This window comes from Monodelphis domestica, chromosome 1 (assembly GCF_027887165.1).
Source record: "Monodelphis domestica isolate mMonDom1 chromosome 1, mMonDom1.pri, whole genome shotgun sequence".
In the NCBI taxonomy this organism is placed as follows: domain Eukaryota; kingdom Metazoa; phylum Chordata; class Mammalia; order Didelphimorphia; family Didelphidae; genus Monodelphis; species Monodelphis domestica.
In genome coordinates, this window is record NC_077227.1 from 377,650,715 (window position 1) to 377,677,918 (window position 27,204).

At 45.1% G+C, this 27,204-nt stretch overlaps 1 protein-coding gene across 1 annotated transcript in view; it reads left to right on the top strand.

Moving 5' to 3' along the window:
* Window positions 1–19,086, top strand: part of FGF18 (fibroblast growth factor 18) — a 48,389-nt gene extending 29,303 nt beyond the window's left edge. Inside the window, exons 4-5 of the mRNA XM_007474004.3 lie at window positions 7,065–7,171; window positions 17,598–19,086. Of these exons, the coding sequence (XP_007474066.1) occupies window positions 7,065–7,171; window positions 17,598–17,864 (374 nt within the window). The 3' untranslated portion in view covers window positions 17,865–19,086. The remainder of the gene's footprint in view (window positions 1–7,064; window positions 7,172–17,597) is intronic.
* Window positions 19,087–27,204: the final 8,118 nt, after the last annotated feature.

The following is a 27,204-nucleotide window of genomic DNA, read 5'->3' on the forward strand; positions in this document are numbered from 1 at the left end:
ACCATGTCAGCATTTGTCTTGTATCCAAGTCAGGCTTCTGGCTACCTCCCATCAAGGTGGGGGAAGGGAGGGGATGAAGGTGAAAGGGACAGATGCATCAACCATATTTTCAAAATGAAAGACCCAGGTTTATCTCTCTTTTTTTTTTCTCTCCCTAGCAGACAGGGATGAGTCAGAAAGACCCTGATTTAATGCCTCTGCTCATTATGGCTCTGGGAACCTCAGTTTACTCATATATAAAACAAAGATGCTAGCTTATCTGTACATTCCTTCTACCTCTAAATCCTGTGGAAATAATCCTGTTTGTCAGGTGGGAGTGGGTTTAGTTGCTGTCTGAACTACTTGCTCATATGCCTGGACCCAAGATGCCAGGCCTCTTCTGTTCCACCCTCTGAAACAGAGATCTTGAGTATTGTCTTTGGCCCCTCTCAGGGACACCTTGGCATGCTTTTCCTCTCTCCAGAGTTGGAAGGAAAGGATGGCAAGCAGTGTGGTAGGATAGAAATAGTCCTGGATTTGGAGGCAGAAGACCATGTTTGAATCCCACGTCAGACACTTAACAAAATCACTCAGAAACTCTTCTTTCTTATCTGTAAAATGGGGATAATTGTTGTTCTGCCTAGGCTTGTGAGGAAAATATCATGTAAGCTCCCTGAAAGCAGGGCTCACTCTCTTTTGTACTTGTACTTGACTAGCATGGTGCCTGGCCCCCAATGATTAAGGATGTTTTGTAAACCTTAAATTATTATGTAAAAGTGAATCTTTATGACTGATAATTCAAAGATCCATTGATATGGGTAATTCAAAGTGAATATTGTAGCCACTCCATACCTTGTGACCAACCTTCTGGTTAATGCCTCTGAATTTAGTTTGGTGGGCTCATGAGATCATGGACGTAGATAAAGCTGGAAGGAACCTTCCAGGACTTGGCATAATAGATGTCTCAATTGAAAGTCTTTCTGACTTGATATAGGACATCTCAAAGATTATGTTTCCTTGTCAGAGCCTCCAGGAACCCAGGTTACCTCCAGACCAAGATGAGGTATCAGAATAGGACCTTGGAAAGTGTATGTGTCTTTTGGGGCGGGATGTCACCTCCACACTCTCTTTACTCCACCTCTACAGCTGAAACTCCTTCCTAACATGTCATATCAGAACAATTTCATCATCTTTGGATTTCTCTTACCAGGGAGAACCCCAAGGACATCTAGGACTATTTCTTTTTTCCTTCCCGTCCCTCCCCACTGTAGATATGCTCCAGTGTTTCTAGAGTCAAAGGGGTTACCTGGCCTGAGAGGCTTTCTTCTAACCTCTCAACTTTTCCCCCAGGATTATTTTTAAGAGCTCTTTGTGGTGTGGAGGAGGTCTTAGCAACCAAGGAAAGGGGGAGGAACTGAAATCAATTCAGGAACCATCACATGAGAGTCAGAAACATTAGCCATCTTTGGTCCCAAGTCTCTCAGGCATGTCCACCCAGTGACCTTTGCTCCCTGGAAGAGGAGGTCACCAAAAGAAGACCATTCACCCCTCCCTCCCCCCAACTTGCTCAGTGCCTACACAGTTAAACAGGAGGCATCTCATTTTCCTTGGTGCCCAAATTTCTGGCCTTCCCTAGGGATTAGGAGAGGTACATAGGGGAGCATTTCAGATAATCTGTAGAGTAGATTTTCTTACATTTTTTTTTCCTGAAAGGATGAGAAATATTAATAAATGTGAAGCGCCTTTATCTCCTCTGTTCCTGAAAAGTAGATAGGGCAATGGCAGAAAGTCGTAAGGGGAGAAGGATCAGGTATGTTCCTGCCCTTTGGTGCATCAAAGAAATCAGATCTTCTCCACACCCCACCCCCTCTGCACTCTTACCCCTCTTTCTTAGTTCCCAATCTGATGGGCTAGACATTTCCCATCCTCCCAGAGCTTCTTATTTGATGTGGAGAAATGGGGGAGTTCTCACCCTGGAGCTCCCATTGTGTAGGGATGGGGATGAAGAGAGCAGGAGGCTATTTTCCAGAGGGGAGTGGGAAGTGGAGAGCTAGACTAAGGGGACTCCCAGAATACCCAGTCAGCACCCCTGCTGGTGGGGCACCAAAGATCCCCATCCTCCCAGGTAAACTTACCTCTTAATTAGCAGAAAGCCAACTAGCCGGCTGCATAAATGCTAATTAACCCCTTGGCTCTGGAAGTGGAGTTTTCCTGCCCTGGAGCACTAATGCAGAATGCATTAGCAGCACTTAATGGCTGAGGAAGGAGGGGGAAGGGGGGGAGAGCGAGAGAGGCCCAGGGGTCAGTTTGCTCAGTAATAAAGAGGCCGCTCTCCAAGGTCTGGCCGGGAAATGGCAGAGACCCAAGATGCCCCAGGAGTGTGGCTAAGGGAAGGAAGCTGGTGACTAGCCCAACCCAGGGGGAGAACTGCAAAAGATGTAAGGGGGGAGGCTAACTGGGTGCTGCTGGCATTTTTGGGCCACTTCATTGACCCTCTCTGGGTCAGTGCCCTCTGTAACTGGGAGCTCCTTTCCTAGCTCTGTTTCTTATTCTTTGACTGGAGCCAATTGAGGAATAGAGTTGTCCTCTTTGGGGAAGTTAGGATTATTTATCAGAGGGCTGAGATAGGCTGGGAGAAGCAAGCTTTTCTCTTCAGGTATGTTCATCCCATGAGCCCCCTAGAACAGGGGAGCTGTACCTGTCTTGGGTCATCCTGAGCCCTTCTGGCAGGCCATGGGCTCAGAACAGCACTGAGGATTACCCCTGACCTAGGACGACTGTCGATTTCCCCAGAGCTGGGGCAGTGGCATGTATGGACAGGGAGATCCTTGAGCCACACATACTGTTCTGGGCTCTTTGGAGCAGCAGTGCAACCTAGCTCTGTTGTCTTCCTTTAGTCCAGGAGTTTCTAACCTGGGATTCTGTGAACTGGACTCTGAAAATATTTGGTGGCCATATGTCAATATGACAAGCTTCTTCTTTTATTTTATGCATTAAACAGCATTGTTCAGCCTCTTCCAGGTAGCACTACAAGTGGCCTATCTTTGTGCTGGGAACCTGAGTGGCTCTTGGCCTCTCAGTTGGGCTTCAGTGAAGGAGCTGGTGAGGGGGCAGGGAGCAGATTTAGCCAAGGACCCAACTTGGGAATGCTCAGAAACGTGCAGGCAGGGTTCCGGGACTGAGCTCAGGGTGGATTCTTGGAGCCCTGGCTGATATTACTCCCCAAAGACTTTACATAATTCTGGCCTGGCTCCTTCCCCATGATGTCATGAATGCTGAGTTGGAGTCAAGGTCATTCCATCCCATGTGGTGGCGGTGGGGAACAGGATGTGGCCTCCCTTGGCAAAGCGGCCTCTTCTAGCTCTTCCTGAGCCCAGTTCAGGCCCTGGTTTGGGGACTGAGCTTTTGTGGCTTGGGTGTCAGGGAGGGTGAGCCTTGTCTAAGGGGGGGGGTCTGTGAAGATGGGATTTTGGAAACTTAGGAGTTGTCAGGTCTTCTCAGTCAATCTAGACAAATCAGGCCAGGGTGGGTTTTTCCTGCTAACCCCCTCTGCTTGTACTGGCTGTGGAGACATCAGCATCTTCAGGGTTCAGAGCATCCCTATCCCTGTGGTAGGGTTTATGGAACATCTACTTGGTACCAGAGTACTGTGCTAGGTAGATACTTTAAGTAAAACAGCTCTACCCCATGGGGCATCCCATCTCTTAGAGGGACATAGGATTCAGAGTTGCCGCAGTTTCCTTAGCTGTTAAATGGGGAATAGAATAGCACTTCAAAGGGTGCTATTCTATTGAATATTCTATTAAATGAGTATCAAATGAGATCATATGTGTCAAGTGCTTAGCACAGTTCCTGCAGAGAAGGTGCTATCTAAAAATGTTGATTCCTTTGCCCCCCAGATCTGCCACCCAAGACTTGAGTTTGAGTCTCACTTTTGCTACTTACTGCTTTTGGGACCCTGGGCAAGTCATTGGCCTGAGAACATCAGGGAAAGGCTTTCAGGGATTTTCAGGAGCTTAAGCCACTGCTATTTCCTTCTCCTTGGCAATTCCTTTCTCTCTTTTCACCCCAAAGGGTGAAGCTCTTCTCTCTTACTGGTATCTCCAGGTGTAAAGCCTCTAGTCCTCTGACAATACCCCTCAGGAAGGTGTCTCCACCACCCCTCCACCTCCACCCCTAGTCAGGCTCTCTTAAGTTTCAGCCTCTTCTTAGCTGGCCTCTGAACCCTTGGCCAGGTCAGATTTGTAAACCTTGGACACCAACGTAGGAAAACTTCCCCAGATGTCTTCTCAGAGCAAACCAAGAAATCCCAGCAGCTGTTCACACACCCACTTCTCTTTCACTGTAAATCCCATATTTTATCTGTCTCCTCCCCTTGTTCCCTAATCCTCCCAACCTGCCTCCTCTCACCCCATTAGACCTCACACCAAAACCCCCAGCAGTCATTTGTTTATGGGTACAAACTCTCCTTCCTCTGTCTCCTTCCCTTGGTGGGCCCTGACATTGCTCTCCAAACCAGTTTATCTGTCGTTCCTAGAGGCTTCCTTGGCATCTCTTTTTGCTGGCGGGTGTATTCTCTATCTAGAGGAATGCAGAATTAAAGAATCCCTCTACAAGGGTTAGCCAACCTCTGCGCACAGACTTCACTATCTTATGGAGCAGTCCCCATTCCCTTTGGGATGGCTCTAGCTGATTTTCCCTTATGCTCAGCTAGAAATAATCACAAAATTTTAGAACCAGAGATCATGTAGCACAACCCCCTTATTTTACAGAGGAGGAAACTGAGGTGTAGAGAACACTCACTTAAGTGACTGCTAGCGCAGTGCTGAATATAGAGTAAGTGCTTAATAAATGCTTGAAGATTTGACTTGCCCAGGGTCACATAGTAGCAGTCAGAATTCAAACCTAAGAACTCTCCATTACAGATACAGTATTTTCCCCTTCCATTGGTTCATGCTACTACCAAGCTATCACACACACAGAACCAGGACTAAAGCCTGGAATGTTCAGCTCCCAGTGTAGGATCATTACATACTGTATTATGTGGGTTTGGGAGATGTTTTTGTCTACCAATGGAGAGCTCACGGGCTTCAGGGCGAATGGTCTGGGTGTTTGGGCCAGGAACAGAGGCAGAGACCCACCGCACCCACCCACCTTTTCCCTCCCCAACACACCTCTTTCTTTTTCATTTTAGAACTATGTAGCCATTAAGGAATTTTTAACAATAATAGCTGAGTCAGCTGATTCTGACTTGAGCCCTGAGATCTGTCAGGCCCCTAAGAATTCCTGTGCTAGCTTTTGCCCTCCTTCCCCTGGATTTTAATAAGCAGTCCCCTTTCTAGGGTCCTCCCTTCTACTGAACAGGAAGACCTGCCTCTTGTAGAATGACCCTCTATTGGGTACCCAAATTGAGTCAGATGTCCTGCGGCGGGGGGAAGGGAATAGACAGTTCTCAGAGACACTGGGAGGTTTGGCCCCGACATCTCAGGGATCAAATGGAGAAGGCTAAATGGGTGCTTCAGAGAGGAAACAGAATGAGATGTGGTGAAGATGAAGGGGTCAGAATTTCTAGCCCATTTTACTGTGAATTCTCATGAACTTCCATGACCCACAGAGTATTGGAAGAAGGGAAGAGGGTAGAAATGAAGCTCCAATTGTTTATGGAATTAGGTTTTTTTTTTATCAAATCTTTGAATTTTATGTAAATTCCTTGTGCGTATGCATATAGAGGAGGTATCATATTTTAATTAGTAGTGGTGTCAAAGTAGGGCTAGATTAATTATTGGAAATCAGGAGTTCCAGATGGTTTTAATTTTCACAGCAGGGCACTGGCATCTCCTAAGGTGTGTGTGTGTGTGTGTGTGTGTGTGTGTGTGTGTGTGTGTGTGTGTGTGTGTGTGTGTGTGTTTTATTAAAATCAGACGGGATATTATTCATACCTGGTGTGTTTTAGGGGCAACGTGGTCCATTTGCTGCAGCTCAAAGGATACTACATGCAGGAATGCAAAGCAGTGATTTGTGTTAAGGAAAAGCAAGTTACTTATCACTGAAATGAAATGTATTTGGGTAGAGGAGGTGTGAAGGCAAGAGAACAGGAGAGAGATGACAAGAGGAAGGAGACAAGAGAATGGATAGGGGATGGGAGAAAGGTAAAGAGAGACAGGTTCAGGGAAGGGTGTGGGTTCAGAGCAATCACCCCCTGGATTCAGTCTTCATGTTAGGCAAAGCCTGGTTGTCAGCCCTGAATACCCTTCCTGCCCTCCCACTCACTCTCTCCCAATTCTGTTGCTATCTCAGTGACCACCGTGTCACTATTCCTTTTAGATCAGGGCCCCAGGTGATCCAAGAATAGGCTCTGCTTCCCCACAGGGCTTTGGGGACCAGCATAGGAGGGGTAACAGCACTACCCCATTTTTTTCCCTCCAGGGTCCTTCTGTTTGCCTTCTCCCATCCCTTCCCCCAAGGGGCCTGGCCTGGTTATTAGGGTCTTTGGAGAGAAAAAAGAAGTGGGGTGCTAGCAGGTGTTCCATGTTCTAGATGTTCTTCCTGGGGTCCTATTTCAGCTGCTCTGGGAACTATGTGATGATGATGCTTTGGGAGGGTGAGGCGTGTCAGTGTCCCTGAAGCCTCTCTCCTTCACTACTTTTGGCCCTGATTTACATGTGCGTGCACCCCAGCCCTTTCTTCTTGAGCCAAGAGGAAGCAGAGAGATCAGGGTACTGCTGTTCAGCTCCAAGGATCACACAAAGCTAGCTTTTTGAAATTAAACTCTAGCTTTAATTACTTCATTTGGGGGAGCCTTAGACCCTATTCCTCAGAGGATAGGAGGGGGAATGGGAAGAGGCTAAGGACTGGGTCTCTCCTTCTTGGCTCATAAATAGTGGTGGTGGTAGAATTCTTCTTCTCCTGAGATTTCACATTGGACCCTTCCTCCCCAATCTCTTTTCCAAGAGGAATCCTAGAAAAGGATGGTGGGGGAAGGAAGGAGGGACAGGGATGGGCAGAAGGACAAGAGTCAGTCAGGATCTCTCCTCAGTGTTTCTACAGCCTTGAAAAAATGCTTTTTTTTTCTTTCTCTTTCCAAGCCCAGCTTCTAGTGGAAACAGACACATTTGGCAGTCAAGTCCGGATCAAAGGCAAGGAGACAGATTTCTACCTTTGCATGAATAGGAAAGGCAAACTTGTGGGGAAGGTAAGTGTTTCCTATTAATTCATTTGTAACTTGAGCATTACCTTGGAGTAGTTACTGTGAAACTGTAATGATGTGTTCAGAACCCTGCCTGTCAGCCCCAAATGAAAAGCAGGACGTAGGGAATGTGGAATACTCACAGCTCTTGTCTTTTTTATCATTTGCCCCCCACTCCTGCTCTTCCCTTCCTCCTACTTCCCCAAACTGTAAAGCTGGGCACCTTGGCTAATCACCAGGGCTTTAGTACTAATTATGAGTGGTTTGCCAGAGGGCTCTGTTCATCAGATGACCAAGCAGATGATAATAATGATGACAAATAATTCAAATTTATATAGGACTTTAAAGTTTGCAAATTATTTTATACATATTATTTCATTGATTGTTGATCATTCCAGTAACCCCAGAAGGTAAATCCTTTCATTATCTCATTTTATAGATGAGGAAACTGGGAATGAGAGAGGTGATTTCCCCAGGATTATCAGCTAGTAAGTGTCTGAGGCTGCATTTGAACTCAGCTTCTTTTTCATTCCAAGTCCAGGGCCCTCTTCTTGATTGCAAGTCCAGGGCCCTGATCGAGATACCTAGCTGACCAGTGGGTTATCCTCTTTCAAAGTAAGGGTGTGTTCAGTCAGGACCAAGATAGGTACCCTGGCCATCTCCTTGATCACTTGAAATGCAGAAAGGACCTTCAGCAGGTTAGAGGCTTAATGCTTGTTTTAATAATGGTAGGACAGTAGATCCAAATATCTCTATCAGTGCCGGGCCTCATGGTGCTAGCATTACAGGGAGATTTTATTAAGTCGGTGGCAGGATCCCTGCACAATAGCAGAAAGGAATTATTTTGAGCAAGGTTACTAGTGAGAGAGTTTGCTTGGCTAGCACACTGGGGCTTTGCTGATAGTGGTGGGCTTTTGTGTACCCCATCCCAAAAATGTTCTCTTGTATTTTTCTTTTTTTGGGAGGGAGGTGGGGGATATGCTGTTTTTTTAAATATGATTTTTTATTTTGTTAACAACCTGGTTTCTCTGGAAACCTCTTCGTGCCAGTGGTCACATGTGGAGTGAAATCATCCTTCCTTGGACATGTGCACGGTTATACATCCTCTGCCTTCACCTTTTTTCCCCAGCCTGACATCTCTAGGTTTAGGGGCAGGAGTTCTGGAACTGGACTCCAGAAGACAAACTTCTTCTAGAGTTCAGATGGGGAAAGGGTACTGGATCTAGAGACAGGAGAGCTGGATTTTAAGCCCCAGGGCTGTTACAACACATATACCTGAGTGATCTCAGGCAAATTGTTGCATTTTCTCAGGCCTCAAAAATGAGGGGGTTAGGCTAGATGAATTCTGAAAGCTTCCCCTCATTCCTGTGCCCCAAGGGGCCCTCAGGAGTGTTCCTTGGGATAGAGACATATGAAGCACTTGTCAGAGCTCTAGCTAAATCTCCAAGGGCAATGAAGTCCTCTCTCTGGTTATATGGTGATGCTCTTCTTAAACTGCTTTCCTTAGTCCAGCATTGGGGACTAACACCTCCAGGAGATTAACACCCCTGGGTCCCTTCCCAGTCCTGATAGTAGGTGTAGTTGGATGACAAATGTGTAGCAGGCAAGAGGCCAGAACCAGGGGGAGGAGGGGAGGATCCTCACCAGCTTTGTACAATACTGTATTTGGAAGGAAAAGATTCCAGACACATTGCCCACATTAGCTTCTCAAGAGCAAAAAAATCATAGTAAGTCTTCTTGATGCTAAAGAGTGTGTTTTTAATTAGTGATCGAGTTTCCACTGTTTTTGTGGCTGGACTTGGGGGTGGTTGAAAAGGGGGCACTCCTGAATGAGGGTATAGCCTATGGTGGCCCAGGCTTCCTGGGGACCCAGGCCCAGCTGATCTCATTGCCACTGGAGGGACTCCCAAGGGATGCTGGGGGTGGGGACTGTGTCTGTCCTCCAATTGTTTCCTGTTGCCTTACCCTGCATAATCCCTCACGCCTGCTTTGTTCTCCTTCCCACTCAGCATCTTGGGATGTTTCCCAGGCACAAACCTGCTTTGAGTTTAGTACTTTTTATTTTATTAGAATACATTTTTTTTGTTTGTTTCTCATGGTCACCTACTAAGAGCTAGACCCATCTGGGCTGGTATGGGACCTGGCCAGGCAGGAGCTGCTCTCATGTCCTGTGCAGCTCTGTTCAGTGAAGGCTATCCATCCTCCTCAGGGTCAAAAGAGCAGCCCCAGTCCCGCCAGGCTGAACCCCTCCCTCCAGCTTTGGTGACTCACCCCTTCCACAGGAGCCCGTCTTCTGTTTCCTGCATTCTCACCCTCTCTCCTGTTCATTAATATTGGTGACTGTACAGCTGGCACTGACCTTCGATCACCATTCCCTTCCCTCCCTTCATCCCTCCACTCCTCAGAGCCACCTCTCTTCTCCTAACCGCTCCTCATCCTCTCCAGCCCGGGTCCTGTTTTATGTCAGCATCCTCCTTCTCTTCATTAGTCTCTTCCCCTAGCTTTCTCCTTCTGCATCCCCTCTTCCTGCTCCTGGCAGAATCTTCAGTGGCACGGTCCTAACTCCTGGTCTATGAGTCATCCTCCAAAAATTCACCTGTCTTGGCCTTGCCCTGTGAAGGAGCCTCCCTCCACCCTATACTTCTCCTAAAGACCTATCTCTGTTCTCCAGGATAATTTTGTCTATAGTGTGTGTGTGATGTGACCCTCATACGTTTGAAACAAGATAGAATGAGATAAGGACAAAGGGAAGATCCCAAGGCTCATGGAGTTTAAGGCTGTAAGGAATTTTATTATCTAGTCCAGGCCCCCTGATTTTATAGATGAAGTGACTGAGACTGGGGGAGGGGGAGGGGGAAAGGACAAAAACAAATCTTCCCCAAGCCTCAGAAAATAAATAGCTGAGTTGTATCATGCTGATTTGGGTAAATTTCTTCTCCTTCCTTGTAGAATGTAAGATCTGGGTTCAAATCCAATGCTCTTAACATTGCAAGTTCAATTAAATTGCTGAATAAACATTTTTAAGCTTTTTTTTTTCCTATGGGCAAGGCACTACATTTAGGTCCAAGGACACAAAAAATGAAAATTATATAGACTCCTTACCTTCACGTGAGCCTACTGGCTAACAAAGGGAAGGGAGGAATAAGACATATATACACATAAATATCACTCAAGGTAGAAGAAGAAACCAAAGGAGAGATTCAAAGTGAGCTACAGAGTTTGGAGGAGGGTACAATCACTTCAGCAGTCATGTAGAGAAGGAGGCTCCTGAGGAGGACCTTGAAGCCCTGTAGGTGAGTGAGGAAGGCAGTATGTTTTAGGCATGGTGGACGGATGGCTTTGGGAGAGATAGAGAGGGCAGGACAAGATTTAAGGAATGGCAAGGTGTCTAGTTTGGCCAGAATATGTTGGAACTGAAGCAGGATAGTATGAAATCAGACTGGAGACTCAGTTTGGAACCAGATCAAGTAAGGCCTTGAATGTCTGACCAAGGAATTATTCTTGGATGGTTGGGAAGCAGTGATGAATTTTTAAATAATGGAGTGGTAGGGTCTCAGTTTGCTCATCTCTAAACTGAGGGGGTATGTAGGTGGCACAGTGCACAGCGAGGTGGGCCTGAAGTCAGGAAGACTCTTTTCCCCTCCCTGAGTTTAAATTCAGCCTCAGACACATATTAGCTATGTGACCCTGGGCAAGTCCCTCAATACTGTTTGCCTCAAAGTCTGCATTTGCTAAGTGAGCTGGAGAAGGAAAGTACAAACCACTCCAGCATCTTTGCCAATAAAACCTCAAATGGGGTCCTAAAGAGTTGGGCACAACTGAAATGACTGGAAAACAAAATGGGTCACACCCAGTCATTCATTCCACTGATTTCTGTTAAGTACCTGCTGTGTGCAGAGCCCTGCAGGAGGTGCTGTACCAGTAGATGCCATAGTCCCTATCCTTGAGAGTATTTATAATTTATTTAAGGAAGCAAAATATAAAAGTAGGAAGCGATTTATATGACAGTCTACTACATATTATGATACCTAAGAAATGAGGGAATAAGCCAAGTGATGGATCAGAATCTGGCACATTTAATCAGGAAAGGAAGGAAGAAAAGAAGCATTTATATAGAATCTACTGTGTACCAGCAACATTACCTTGCTTGATCTGCACAACAGCCCTGGGAAGTAGGTTCTTTTAGCATCCCCATTTTTTAGTTGATGGAAACTGAGGTGGACAAAGGTTAAGTGACTAGCCCATGTGTGTGAGGCCAGATTATCAGTCTCTTCGTTTGTAAAATGGAGTCCCTGACAAACCACTCATAATCGGGATTAAAGCCCTGGGTCTTTGGCCAAGATGCCTAATTTTATAGTATGTAAAATTTATAGTATGTCTGAGGCCAGATTTGAACTCTGGTCTTCCTGATTCTAGGATAGAATCAGGAAGTTACCTGAGTGTTACCCAGCTGCAGGAACCCTGAGGGATGGGAATGGAGAGAGCACGCTGTGTGGACTGGAGTTGAGGGATGGAGAAGGGAAGGATATAGATTTTGACTGGACTGGGGGAGAGGAACTGTGTTGGGAGTAACAGGAGATGAGGTTAGAGAAATTGGGAGCCTCTGTCTAGATGCTCTGTGAAGGCCGGAACTGTTTGAAGATTCTCAGTCTAGAGTTTGGGGAATGGACAGCTTGTAGACCGTTCTTGTACCTTCAAATACATGATCTTCAAAGAGGAAACAAGCAGGAAAGCGCCACATTATTAAAAAAAAAGTCATTTGAGAGCGATTTCTCTGGCAGCTGTGAAAGAGGAGCTGGCCCAGCTGGCTTGCTGGCCATTGCCAGTGGTCTCACTGGGAGGTCACTGTGCTCGGTGCTAAAGGAAGGAAAAGACAAATTGAGGGGTAGACAAGTGAGTTAACCAAGGTTTGACCTCTCTGCCCCCATTCATGCTGTTGAAGGAACAAATAAGGCTTCATCATGACATCTCTATAACAACTCCTATTTCCGTTGCACTTTAAGATTAAGTTCTTTCCATTAGCTATCCTCCTGAAGTCAAAAGGGCAGATATTATCAATAAACCCCATTTTACAGATGAGAAAACCAAGGCTGAGAGAACCCAAGTGGCTTGTCTCAAGTCAGTTATCAAGTAAGCCTCAAAACTGTGATTTGAATCCATATCTCATTAAATCCTACAAGAGTATGGCTCCTTTTCCACTAGACTGCTATAGGGGCGTGAAGGAGGCAAACTGGAGTTGTCTGTGAGCCTGCATGTTATTGGAGAAGATTTGGCTTCCATCTTTGCTGGGGAAAAAAAACTCAATAGAAGTGAACATGGTGAGGAACTTGAGGGCAGACTAGAAGAACTAAGGATAGAGAAACCAGGCAGCCTCTTTAGGGTACAACACATGGGGGCAATGAAATAAGTCACACACTTTATAATTTATTTTTTGTTCTTCCTTTTAAAAAAATAGTTTATTTTCCCCCAACTACATGTAAAACCAACTTTCTAAACATACATTTAAAAAAAGTTTTGGGTACCAAATTCTCTCCCTTCTTCTGTCTTTCTCTTCCTGCTCTCCCTCATCCCTGAGATGGCAGTCAATCTCATATTAATTTTACATCTGTAACCATGTAAAACATTTTTCCATATTAGTCGTTTTGTGGAAAAGATCTCAAATTAAAAAAAAGAAAGAAAATGAAACATAGTATGTTTCCGTCTGCATTCAGACTTTCTGGAAGAAAAGGTGGCATTTTTCATCATGAGTCTCATTTATTTTTAATGCCAAGGAAGTCTGCCTGTATGTTATAGGTATTTCCTGATAATGGAGAAGCAATTGTAAGCTCCTTGAGGGTAGGTGCTACCTTTTTCTTTTCTTTTTTTTGTTGTTGTTTTTTTAACCTGGTGCTTAGCAGACTCTCTGGCATATAGGAGGAACTTATTGATAAAGGCTCACAACCTCTTAAGTTATACAGCTTTGGCTGGAGTACTCCAATGCTCCATCCCAGTTCTGGGGGAGACTGCCCTTAGGAGTGGGAGATATGGGAACTGCTGACTCAAAGGGGCTGGGACACACTCAAACTTGGGAGAAATACTCTACTCTGGTATTAGAAAAAGGTCTAAAAGAAAACAAAATGCTATAGGGGGGTCTACTCAGAGTTGGGTTGGGGAATTGGGGAAAGGTTGTTATTGAGCTGGATTGGGGGAGTTTGGGAAAGGAAGTAGGGGCAGGAGGGAGACAGAACGAGGCAGAGGAGGAGAATATAGCAGAGAGGTTTATGGAGCTTGGAGATTTTGAGATGAGTTTTAAATGAACAAGTAGGAATTCAGCAAGGAAAGAGGATTAATGTGAAGGCTCCAGACCTTTCTTCTCCCAGAATCTAGCAGTAGGTCTCTTCTTCCCAGAACCCCTCCCCCTTTTCTTTAGTATGGTGAAGGGAAGCAGAAATTAAAAGTAGAATTATTATAATTTTTCTAAATTTTGAACCTCTTTTCTTGAACCTTTTCCCTCAACCATCCCTGATATTTTCCTGACTGACCAAACTGTTTGGTCTTACATTAGATAGGCTGTCCCTTGGGATCCTAACATCCATATTCTTGCTCCTGATATTTAATGCTTCCCCAAGAATCTGAGTCCCCTTGAATATAATAGGTCTTTTTTTTTTATCTCCCTAGCCCTATGTGGATCTTTCCCACCTCCACAGCCCCTTTACAACTTCCAACTTCCTTCCCATTCTCTAAGGAGCTTCTTTCCGTACACATCCTACTGAATTCAAATTCACTCAGACACAGGGACACACATGCATACCAACACCCTGTCCTGTGTACTTGCTGAACTCTCAGCAATTTCCATGAAACACTTTATCTTGGAAGAGCATTTTGTATTTGTTTATAAGTTTTTGTAAAGTTTAGCACACCAAAGTGTCCGTGCTCACTCTCAACTCAAAGGTGATTGTTACTGGAAGCATTTGGGAGAAATCCTTGGAGTCATCAGTAAGTTATGAAAACCTGAAAGGAAAAAAAAACCCTACAGTTTCCCACTTCAAACAAAAGGTTGGAACCCTCTACTTAATCTCAAAAAAAAGAAGGAAAAAACCTCAAAACAAAAAAACAGACCGACCTTGAGATTTCCAACTTGGCTGAGAATTGGTCCATAACGAGGAGTATGTTCTGGCTAAGTCTGGAGAAGCTCTTGGAAACCCAAGCAATATTAATATGTCCTTCCAGCCTGGTATTTGTGCTTTTTTCGCCTTGCAATGATCTCTGTCAGGGCTGTACAGAGGCCCCTAATGGGCTGACTAGGACTTCTGGAAAAAAGGGATTTAGGGCCCTTTCTACCACACGATGAGGGGATAAGGGCAGCTCAGGCCTGTCAGATGAAAAGTTGGGGCTCTTTCTAAAGCCCCCCCCTTGTTTTCTTGCCAGACAGATAATATGGCAGCTCCATTCAATCCCACAAATTTTACTTACTGCCATCTGGGTGCCAGGCACTGTGCTAAATATTGGGGATATAAAAAGGGGCAAAAGACTATCCCTAACCTCAAGGAATTTATAATCTACAGTTAGAATGCAGCCAAAGGCAGCACAGACCCAGGAGTGATCATACAAGTCACATGGTGATGGCCCTGGGGGAAAACCTGGTTGGTTTTACAGGGTCTCCATCTCCCCTCTCTTGTTGCAACAACTCCTGTCTGATCCCTCTGCTCTTTTCTAGCCCCACCAGAGGGGTTGGCCAGGTGGCATATTTGGAGTCTTTGGGCACAATATATAATTGAGAGTCAGGAGGACTAAGATGTAGGGAGAAGGCAAGAATGAGGGGACTGAGAAAATAGAGAAATAGGGGTAGGGCACAGAGAAAGGGAAGTGGGACGGTCTTGGCAAGGTTGTCAGAGGAGCAGATCAAAGAGAGGACTCTAGAGGGAGGGAACAGGCCAGGCAGATGGACCCTAGTTACATGTGGGCATTGAGGAACGGGCATGGGAGGGAAGTAGGGAGAGCTTGGTTGGGTCCTATTCCAAATCAGAGCTGGTACACAGGGACAAAGGCCAACAATAGTGATACTAATAACTGGCATTTATATAGCACTTACTATGTGCCAGGCACTGAACTGAGCTCTTTACAAATATCATCTCATTTGATCCTCAGTAATGCTGGGAGCCAGGTATGATTGTTACCCCCACCCCCATTTTGTAAATGGGGAAACTGAGGAAAATAGAGGTTAAATGATTTGCCTAACGTCACACAATGTCTGAGTAATGTCTGAGACCAGATTTTAATTCAGATTCTCCTGACTCTAGACCCAGCATTCTATCTGTTGGTACAGCACTTGAAAGTTTACAAAGAACTTTACACAATTATCTTATTTGATCTTTGTTTTGATAAATCCTCAGGGAGGGGCAATAATTAGCCTGAACAGAACAGAGGAAAATTGTAGGAAATAGGAAACTGAACAAACCACTCAGAAGGTCTTCTTAGAATCCTCTAATATGTGCCATATCTCACATTATGCTAGATGGTAAGTTCTAGAGCAGGACAGCATCTTCATTATCCTTGTATCACATCATGTATGTACATATAGCTGGAATTTGACAAAGGGTGAGTGAATCAATGAATGTGCTAGATTTGGGGGATATAAAAAAGCATCCTAAGGCTGCCTTCAGCGAGTTTACAGTTGACTACCAAGGAGATACAGTGTATGTATATTATTTTTAAATTCTGAATAAAATAGGCCAGCAAATGAGAAGCAGTGATGGGTAGAAGACACACTACACCAGCTTGCCCTAACCACTCTTCTGCCTTGAAACCAATACTTAGTAGCCATTCTAAGGCAGAAGGTAAAGGTTTAAAAAACCAAAACCAAAGGAATTTCAGGAGGGAAAGTGTTAAAGCCTGGGGGATGGGGGACAATGGGTCAGGAAAGGTTTCTCATGGAGGAGGAGGTGGTACCTGAACTGTACTTTGAAGCAAACTAGGGACTTAGGAGGCAGAAGAGGGAGGGGGAAGAGTGTTCCAGACAGGGATGACCATGTGTGCAAAGAAGACAAGAGACAGAATGTCCTTTATGGACCAGTTTGACTGAGAGAAAGGTAAGGAGAGCCAGGCTGAAAAGGGCCTCAAATTCTAGGTTCAGGAGTTTGTATTTTATCCTAGAGGTACTAGAGTCTTTGAAGGTGTTTTATTTTTGGGGGGGTGAAATACGGTCATATTATGAATATCATGAATATTAATTTGGCATCTGTGTGGTAGATGAATTGGATGGGGGCTAGGGGTCTCCATTAGGAGACTGTTGCAATAGTCCAAATGAGGGGTGGGAAGGGTTTGAATTGTGTTGGAGGCTTGTGAGTGGAGAGAGGACAGAAACAAGTGATGTGGAAGAGGGATTGTTGAAAAGACTGGGTGACTGACTGGATGTGAGGGCTGAGGTGGAAGGAAAAGTTAAGGGTGATTCCAAGGATATGAAACTTTGAAAGATGTTGTTATCATTAACAAAAAATAGGCAGGTTTGGAGGTTGGATAAGTTTGAGGGGGAGTAGAAAGAGTTTTGAACGTGTTGAGTTTGGGATGCCTAGGGATCAACCAGATGGAGGTAGCCGCTAAGTAATTGATAACGTGGGTCCAGAGTTCAGGAGAGAGTTTGTGACTGTATAAGTTTGAGTTGTCTGCAGAGAGGTGATAATCGAATCCCTAGTGGCTTGCCGAGATCACCAGTGGACAAAGTGTAGAGAGGAAAGAAAAGAGAGCCTAGACAGAGCCTTGGGGAACCCATGGGGAACCCACTCCTCAAATCTTGAGGAGTGATCAGACTGGCAGGATGAGGACCAAGAAATTGGAAGCCAAGGTCAGAGATCATGCCAAGGTATAACCAGTGATGGACAATAGCAAAAGCTACAGTTAGATGTCAGGGGAATGAAAACTGAGAAAAGGCAATTGAATCTACCAGTTAATAAATGTGCTTTGGGCCTTGGAGAGAACCTTTCATTTAAGTAGTAGAATGAAAAGCCAGACTTGAGGGAATTGAGGAGTAAGTGGGAGATGGACAATGGATGCAATTTGAGGGTTTAGATTGCTTTTTCTAAGAGTTTGTCTATGAAAGAAGAAGAGATGTAGCACTAGGGCTTGAGAAGATTGATAGTCAAGTGAAGATATTACCTGAATTCAGAGGTAGGAGGCATCGTGGACTGGAGTAATTGGAAAAATCTTTCTAGACGGATGACATTTGAACTTTGTCTTGAAGAGTGGGCAGTTTTACCTATAGGGAAGAAAAAAGGAGAGCTTTCCAGATTGGGGAGGGACATGTAGAAGGGTTGGTGGGAATGTCTAGGTTGATTGAGAGGCTGGGAGAAGCCCAGTCTGGCTGCAGCAGAGTTCATGGTATGGGATAAGTTCACAGGACCAGGGGGGGCTCTTTTCTCACCTCTCTTTATTTCTTTTTTTCTCCCCTTCTTTTCAGCCTGATGGCACCAGCAAAGAATGTGTCTTCATTGAGAAGGTCCTGGAGAATAACTACACAGCATTGATGTCTGCCAAGTACACAGGCTGGTATGTGGGCTTCACCAAGAAGGGCCGACCAAGGAAGGGCCCCAAGACTCGAGAGAATCAGCAGGATGTACACTTTATGAAGCGCTACCCCAAGGGCCAGGCTGAGTTGCAGAAGCCCTTCAAGTATACAACGGTGACCAAGCGGACAAGGCGAATCCGGCCCACGCACCCTGGCTAGAGCAGCCGCCCTGCGACCCCCACCAGGATGGTGCAACCATAAACCACACACAGACACACACCGACACAGACACACACACAAAAAAACTGCATCAGAGAAATATTTTTACATTAAAATAAGGAAGAAGTTCTATTTTTGTACATTGTGTTTAAAAGAAAAAAAAAACTGAACCCAAACGCTAGGGGAAGCGATAAGGATTTATTGTTGACTTGAAACCACCCACAACAAAAGACTCTTACCTAACTTAAGTGGACTGGGTGCTCATTTCTCTTTCGGAACAGACAACTTTAAGCTGGTCCCCAGAGAACTTTATTAAAGGAACCAACAAGCAAGGGAAACCAAAGTCCTTTTTTTCCAAAGTTACTGGAAAAAAAAAAACACCCTCCACCCCCCCCAAAAAAAAACCAACTCCACAAATCACCCTTCTTCTCTCCCCATCCTTGTCCCACCCTTCCATCAACAAAAATCTCTGGTTTGCAGTCATTTATTTATTGTCTGCTGCAAGCTGTACAGAGACAAGATGGCGACACCGCGCGGGGATGGCGTGTCCTTGGAGTTCTCAGCGCATCGACCTTCTGACGACAGACGGCTCCGTCCTAGCTCCGTGACCCTGCATCGCTCTCAGTTCTGGAGAATGCTGCTAATTACATTCATTGACTCAAATGATCTAGTACACCAATGATAAGGGAATATTTTAAAACCAGCTATATTATATATATATTATATATATATAAGCTATTTATTTCACCTCTCTGTATATTGCAGTTCCATGAACCAAGTATTACTGCCTCAACAATTAAAAACAAACAAACAAATTATCTAAAACAACATGGTGCTTGTGGCTGTGGGAAGCTTGGACTGGCCAATCTTTTCTCATTTTGTGACCTGTGCAGCACTTAGTTTGGTTACTTGTCCTGCTGCTTTGATCTTTTCTTTGACCCCAGGCCTGATCTCTCAATTTACCAAGATTCTGGATCTTAGAAGGGAGCCTGGAGGGAGGAAGTGGGGCGGGGAGGGGAGTCTTTGGGTGTATGTGAGGGAGAAGGATTAATTTCTCACAAATTCTCCTGACATCCCATCTTCCCTCCTCTGTCTATACACCCATTTTACCCCCAGCCATGGTAATAAGGCTGCAATAAGTTAGGGAAACTGATAATGTCCTGAATAGCTGGAGTTCTGAACTCCTTGGATAGAATAGAAAAATTAGAATCCTGGCAATTCACTTTGGTTTTCTGGGTCTCCATTTCTTCATCTGTAAAGCAAGGAAATTTGGATCCGTGGGGTCCCTTCCAGCTCTGAATTCTGGCTTTTTATGAGCTTCATTTTAATCTCTGCCATTGTGGCAGTTGGGCATCTGCACCCTGACTGAGGGGAAGCGTGTTAGGATGATGGGGAAGAGGACAGAGATTGATGTTCTGGGTTTTCTTTCCCTCCCCAACTTTTAAGTATATCACAAAGAGGATTGGAAAGCCAAATGATTGCTCTGGATATGTTGACTGTGCCCTGGAGAAGTAGAAGCACAACTAACAGATCCCCTCCTTCTCCCTTATGTCAGGCCTTAATCAGTGTCTCTGAGATTGCTTAGCACATGCCGGGTTCATTGTTTACTGACTGACGGACTCTTTCACGTGACAGCCCTTGGGATATTTGAAGACAACAATCTGGTCACCCTTCCCTCCCAGGCCCATCCCAAGTCCTCTTTTCCAGGCTAAGTGATCCCCAATTCCTTCCACTGATGCCCAAAGGTGATTTCTAACTCCTTTCTATGCTATAGCCCTCCTCTGGACAAGAGGAAGTTCATTCTTCTAGCCAGAATTTTACATGTATATTTGGTGGTGGCGGTAGTGGTGGGACAGATATTGATTATAATCTAGTGTGTGAGCTGTCTTCTCCAGGTTGTATCATCTATGAATCTGATAAACAGGCTTTCTAGGCCATTGATTAAAATGTCGATTGGGGCAGGGGCAAGGACAGATGTCCAGGACATTCCAGGAGAGATCTCACTCCTGGTTGACATCGACAAGGCAGTGTGATGCAGCAGAGCGTATGTGCACTGGAGACAGGGATCTCTAGTGCTTCCCCGGGTGACCTTGGGGCAATCTATTTTAACCTCCCTGGAGTTTACTCTGGAGTCCTTCCACCTCTAAATCTGGGATCCTGATTTGTTTCCATTTGAATCACTAATATTCTTTGTGTCTGCCCATTTAATCAGTTCCAATTCTACCTATTTGAATTAGCTCACACTCCAGGCTTGAGTTTTTTTCCATGCTTATTCATATGAGTGGAATAAAACCCTGATTATCAAATCAGACAATTCACTTCTTGGGAAATGTGACTAAAAATGATTTCAGAACCACAACAGACCTGGAGTCTATAAGCAGATAAAAATGCACAGAACATTCTAGAGTCTGTCCTCCAAGGGCCTGGTACTACAATATCCTTTTACATACAGCTGCCAGAAAATCCAAATGCCAGACCATGTAACTCCTCCCTTCCTTCTACTTGGAGACCTCCAGTTTTTCCCCCATTGTCTAGAGAGTCAAATATAAACTCCTTATCCTAGCATTTGAGGGCTTGGACAGTCTGGCTGTAACCTATCTTTTCTGTCTTATTTCATACACTGACCTCATCTACTCTCCCTCAGAAGGTTGGTTCATATGGAAAAGCAGACAATCGGGTGAGGCGGAAACTATAGCCAATAATACTTTTCATTTCAAACATTGTACAAAGCAAATGGTGTGGCTGCTCTTCTAACTCATCTAGTAAGGCATGTCCTGCCCAAAGCTAAAAAGGCTGTTAATACCATCAGGAATGATGGTATAAAGGGATGATGAGTCAAATGATGTGCAGCTAAACTTTTTAGTTTTTAAAGCAGGTTTTACTTTTCATACATCAGGTATACCTAAACTCAAAAATCTCAGGCATCTTTGAGTCTTGGTTCTCCAACCCACCTCCTTCACCAATCAGTTGTCAAATCTCTTAAATCTAGCACCTCTTTAAGCCTATTGTCCTCACTAACTCAAGTCCTCATGTCTCACATGGACTATTCTAACAGCCTCCTAACCTGTTTTCTTGTCCTCTAGTCTCTTCCCTTTCCAGGTCAATCCCCACACATCTATTGGCCTCATCTTCCTGGTGTAGGGTTCTAAAACTCATGCCACTTTCAGGAACTCCCTGGTAGAGCTAGGATAACATAGAAATTTAGCCTAGAAATTGAGACCCTCCACAGTCTGGCCCCAGTCTCCCTTTCTCGACTTATTGAATACTCCCTTTTAAAATATGCTTTTTATTCCTTACTGTTGCCTGATGTCCTGTCTTCTTTTGCCTTCCTGCAAATGGTCCTCCATGCCTATAAAGCCCTCTCCACCTTTCCTTGAGTTGAGACCCTTCTTTTTCTTGAAGGTCTATCTCCAGTGCCACTTTATCTATAAAGACCTTCCTCATCCACTACCCATCCTAAATATCCATCTAAAAGTGATCTCTTCCTCTTCAAGTTTTTTAAGGAAAATTTGTCATGTGTTCTTGTGGTACTCTCCTTTGTATTATATTGATTATGTTGCTTTCCTTCCCCCTGTTGGCTGAAAGCTCCTTGAGGGAAAGAACTCTGCCATATTTATATCCCTAGCTTAGAGTACAGAATCTACATAGAATAGATATTTACTATATTTGCTGAACTGAATCAGAAAATTCAGTATGTTGATGTAGCTATAAAAGGGGCAACTCTACAAACAAACAGGCTATTGTGGACCACAGAAGGTCTAGAGCTGGAAGAGACATTGAAGATCATTTAGTGCAACCAATCCCACTCCACAGATGAGAAACAGATCCTGAGTGGTTGGTACTCTTCTAAAGCCACATAGGTTGCAAATATCAACCAAAACACAACCCTAGGTCCTTATATTTCATATCTGTCCCTCTCTCCCATCAAGCACTTCTTCCTACTCACTATTATAATTCTATTCAATGAGGGTTTTGAAAACCAAGAATGAATGAATAAAACATTAAGCACTTACTATGTACAAAGCACCCTGCTGAGTGCTGGAGATAATAGGAAAATGAATCAGTCCCTTCCCTCAAGAAGTTCACACTCTAATGAGGGAGGCAGCACCTATGGGAGGTTTCTACTGCAAGTCAAGTCAGAAGGAAAGGTCCATAAAATACAAACTCCAAACCTACTCCTTAGGAGGCAGCAATAAAACGGATGACATAGTTCTTCTTTCATGTCATTTCCATGAATAAAATCCTATCAAGGTTCTGATGCTGAGCCATTTGACAGAGCCAAGGACTTGGATGACAAGAGCCTTCTTTTCTGGCTCTTCAGTACCTGTGACTGTAGCACCTGCTGGAAGGGTAGCTTCCCAGGATAAGGGCACATGGGACAGCCCCTTTTCTGTAGCATCTCAAATCTATGGCAACCTGTACCCTCTGCATATTAACAACCCACCCACAAACAGCTATGACTTAACATGTTTGTACTATGGTTTGCCTCAGAGCCTCCCCAAACTCTTTCTAGACCACACGGGCAGGGTCTTTGGTTCTTTCTGAGAAATGGTATAAAGTGCTTTGGGTTTGAACCTGGAAAACCCAGTATGAATCCTGTTTCACAGATATACATACATACATATATGTATACATATTTACTGTATATGCAAAATGCATCTGTATATGTATATATATAATATATACATTCATGAATGTTAACTTATTGGTGTAGGAAACTCCTAAATATGGGAACTCTTCTCAGGTGCACAGGCAATCTAAGTCTGTAATAGATAATCTTAAGAGAATTGCTTGGAGCCCTGAGGGGTGTTTGTTTTGCTCTAGGTCACAAAAACAGTATAAAATGGAGGCAATACTTGATCCCAGACCCAACTCCAAGGCTCTAAGCACTACAATGCAGGCTCCATGATGTACTAACTATAATAGCTACTGACAAATTATGTATTAACTTAAAGTTCTCAAATGTACTTTATATACCTTATCTCATTTGAACCACTTGGTGAGAAAGGCGATAGAGACATAACCCTTATTTTACTGGTGAGAAAACAGAATCTTAGAGGAGTCATGTAGCTCTTGGGGTGGGAGGATTTGAATGCCCATCTTCCTGACACCAAGCCTAGCACCCTATCAATATGCTGCTGTGTTGCTGCTGCTGCTGCTTCTTCTTCTGCTTCTTCTGCTGCTGCTTCTGCTTCTTCTTCTGCTTCTTCTTCTGCTTCTTCTTCTTCTGCTTCTTCTTCTTCTGCTTCTTCTTCTGCTTCTGCTTCTTCTTCTGCTTCTTCTTCTGCTTCTTCTTCTTCTGCTTCTTCTTCTGCTTCTTCTTCTGCTTCTTCTTCTGCTTCTGCTTCTTCTTCTGCTTCTTCTTCTGCTTCTTCTTCTGCTTCTTCTTCTTCTTCTGCTTCTTCTTCTGCTTCTTCTTCTGCTTCTTCTTCTGCTTCTTCTTCTGCTTCTTCTTCTGCTTCTTCTTCTGCTTCTTCTTCTGCTTCTTCTTCTGCTTCTTCTTCTGCTTCTTCTTCTGCTTCTTCTTCTGCTTCTTCTTCTTCTTCTTCTTCTTCTTCTTCTTCTTCTTCTTCTTCTTCTTCTTCTTCTTCTTCTTCTTCTTCTTCTTCTTCTTCTTCTTCTTCTTCTTCTTCTTCTTCTACAATTGAAGGGATTGTCTGGATGCTCTCTAAGGATCCTTTCATGTCTAGAGTTCTATATGACCCTACATCTAAGGTATGCCCTTGGGCAGAATCCTGCTTCCTCTTCATTTTCTTTTCCATTACTTGTCTCATCTTCTTATCCAATCAGCTCTTACATGGGGATTAGGCCCTTGCTGCTCTGAGGAAAAGCATTTCTCAGTTTCCCGATTCCCCTGGAAAACCCATCAATTTCAAGAAAATTCAGAGATTCAGTGGGTTGGGGTTCAATTATGGTGTTGCTTTGTTGGCCCCCAAATGAAGGCGCTATCGGTTTGGAAAATGTGGTTCCATGATTTTGTTTACTAGTAGACCTTCCTGGAAATTTCCTGAGCTATGAGAAATATTTTAATTATATCCAGTTGCATATTTCTGGTGGGAATATTTCCCAGTTGCAAATGATGTTCCATTAGTAATATAAACATAAGGAAAGCGACCTTGTATTACAATCGTCAGTCTGCCCTTGTGGACTAGCTCTACCTCACTGAAGTGAAAAGCCTGAACCTGGCTCCTGATGTGTTTCTGCCCCCTCAATGATATTTAGACGTTTGGAATAACCCTGGGGAACAATTCTCTCCAAGGGAACTGAGTCCCAGGCTTCAACCACTTTCCGGGTTTACTACATCTCCTGGGCTCCCACTCCCTCTGGCCTTCAGAACTGGACTAAAATAGGGTCAACCTGGATTTTTTTTTTTTGTGCACCCTGGACTAAGATTCTTTCAATGATTCCTCCCACCCTATATTAGAGGGAAGCGGGAGTGTCAGGGATGGCCATAGCAAGACTCACAACTCCAGAGCTCTGTGACACTGCCATGTTCCCAGTGTCAGTATTCTACCTGCCCAGTCCAAGCTTCCCCCAGGGATAGGAAAAACAAGGATGACCTAAACTAGAGAAAGTCACAGCTGAAGGTTGACAGGTGGACAGAAGAACAGATTGCATCCACTGTGAGTCAGAAAGGAGATCCAGCAAATGGAGGGGAAAGAAGAAGAGAATGGAGAGTGAGGTGAATGAAGGAATGGCCTGGGAAGAAAGGGAGGGAATAAGAAGAGGGGAAAGGTCTAGAAGAGGATGAAAAGGTAGGGGGATGCGGAGAGTAGGTGCCTAGCCCCCTTGCCCGGGGGACTCGGTTTCATCACCTAGGTGTAATGGGGGCAGATGCCGGCACCAGACAGTTACCTAGCAACCGTCCGACGAGACGCTAACCACTGAGGACAGAGCTACTGAGGAAGGGGGGCAGCTTGAGATTCACGTTCACCTCCCCTTCTTCACCCCCGCAGGGGTGTGATCGAGTCTCTCCAGCCGCGGGTTCAGACAAGTCTTTGTAGGCGAGTCTTTGCATGTGTATATGTCCTCGAGAATACCCTCTTCCTTCCTCTCTCTCACCCCCCCCCCCCCCCAGTATCTCCCCACCTTCCACAGAAAGAAAGTTTGGCTTAGTAGCTACAGTAGTCTGGGTAAATCGAAGTGCTGAGACATATCAGACTTCCAACTCTGACCCCCCACTCCCTACCCGCATCCAAGTCCCACTACACATGGTTAGGAACTGTGTGAATGCTGCTATGCAAGACATCACCACTGTAGATGTAACTGATTTGGTTTTCTAACCTCAAGTGCAAAGAACTTAAGCTCTGGGATCGGAGATTCTGGGTTGAATAGCCATATCTGCTATGTACCACGTGCGACTGGGAAAATCACTTCCAATCTCTGGGCCACAATTCCTTCATTTGTAAAATTTCTAGGATCCCTTTCACCTTTAATCCTATGCTAAACTCCCCACTCTCCACCCTAACGGAGATAAGCATTTCACATGCACCTCTAACTCTTCAGGCTGTGAATTGTTACAGACACCCCCCCCCCCATGCTAAATGAAGTCTCGAGTTTTGGGGACGGATTCTGCCAGCAGGCTTCTTTCGCCTCAACATACTGGGTCCAGGGGCTCAGCCTGGTAGGACTGGACCAAGGGCAAGAGAAGTTTGCAACTTCCTTCTCTCTAATAGAGGCTCCCTTCCTTTGTCCAGGCAGTGAGAGGACGCATTTTCAATATTTCTCCAAACCCTGCTGCACTAGAGCATCTTCTTGATCTCCAACCTGAGCTCCTATAGGGTAGGGACTTGGTGGGGGAAGTTGGTCAGCTTGGAGATGGAGTTTTCGGGTTTCCCCAGAGCCTCTGTGGAAACGGATGGTCCCCAGCGCAGACCTCAGGAGTGGGAGTCGCCTTGCGTGGGTCAGCGGGCTGGAGTGAGCCGCGGGACAGGGCGGCCGCGGAAGGAAGGGGTAGCTGGGGCCCATAAAGCACCAGGCAGTGGTCGTTAAAACGAGGGTCATTACACAATTAACACAGCGGTGGTAACTGGCCCAGCGTGAATCCCCATAAAACGGACCCGCGCTTCCCTCGGCCTGAGCAGAGCTGGGGTCCTAACGAGGCCTCCGGCCGCCCGGAATCCCGGGCGCAAAAAACGCGCGGAGACTTGAAAGCTGCCATAAAACGGGGGGACCGAGGCACCAAAGCCGCGGGGAAGCGGGCGCTTTCAAAGAAACAATAGTAAATTAGGTGCTAAAGATATAAAAGCCGGTTCCCTAACTATTTAATTAGGTAGCGTGTCTGTTACAAACATTAGGCTGGGAGTTTGGAAACAGATGGCCCCGGCCTCGCGGCCCCGCGCTTGCCCGCCCTCCCTGGGGACGGCGGGTATCAGGGCCTGGGATTGCAGTTCGGCCCGAGAGTTCCGCTGGGGGAAATGAAGTGGGAACCGCAGGTAGCTCCAGGAATCAGGCCCCACCCGCAAAATGCCACCCCCTCCCCTTTTCCTGGGCCTGTAATTAAAGTAGAATTCCATCCACTTGTTTGAGCCGACCCCATGGGCTTAATTAGCACTTGCTAGAATTTCCCCCTAGTTTCTCCGCTTGGAGAATAAAAAGAAATTTAAATAAGGTTTTAATTCTCCCTCCCACTGGTCTGACCACAACTGTGGCTGTGGGACAGTCACCACCCCCGAGGCAGACCCTAGCCACTCTCGGGAACACTCACAAACCCCTTCACATGAAAGCATCGTTAATGCTGAAGTTGGATGCGACCCCGGGAGTTATTCGCTTCCTGGCTCCTCTCTTTGCTTACCTGTTTGGCCTCGGGCAAGCCATTTTTAGCCTTCCTGGGACTCAGTATCCTCACTTATAACCCGGGGGAGAGGGGAAAGGGGATTGGATGACCCCGAAAATCCCTTTAGGCTCTAAATCTATAATTCTATGACCTAGCCCAACTGATGCATACTCTATAAAGCATGCTCAGACCTGCTTAAGTCAAATAAATATATGTAAATGCAATCATATACATGTACGTTCATTGTTCTTTTGTCTTTATATCCCTAGTACCTACCACAGTGGCTGGCATATTGAAGGTGCTTATTGACTGATTGATATACCATATGAATTCATAGCCCTCTTTTATACATATTTAGGTGGCAGTCAGGAAGACTCATTTTCCCAAGTTCAAATCTGGTCTCAAACACTTACTAGCTGTGCAACTGTGGGCAAATCACTTAACCCTGTTTGCCTCGATTTTCTCAAATGTAAAATGAGCTGGGAAAGAAAATGGCAAGCCACTCCAGTATTTCTGTCAAGAAACTGCCAAATGGGGGTCATGAAGAGCCTGATGTGACTGAAA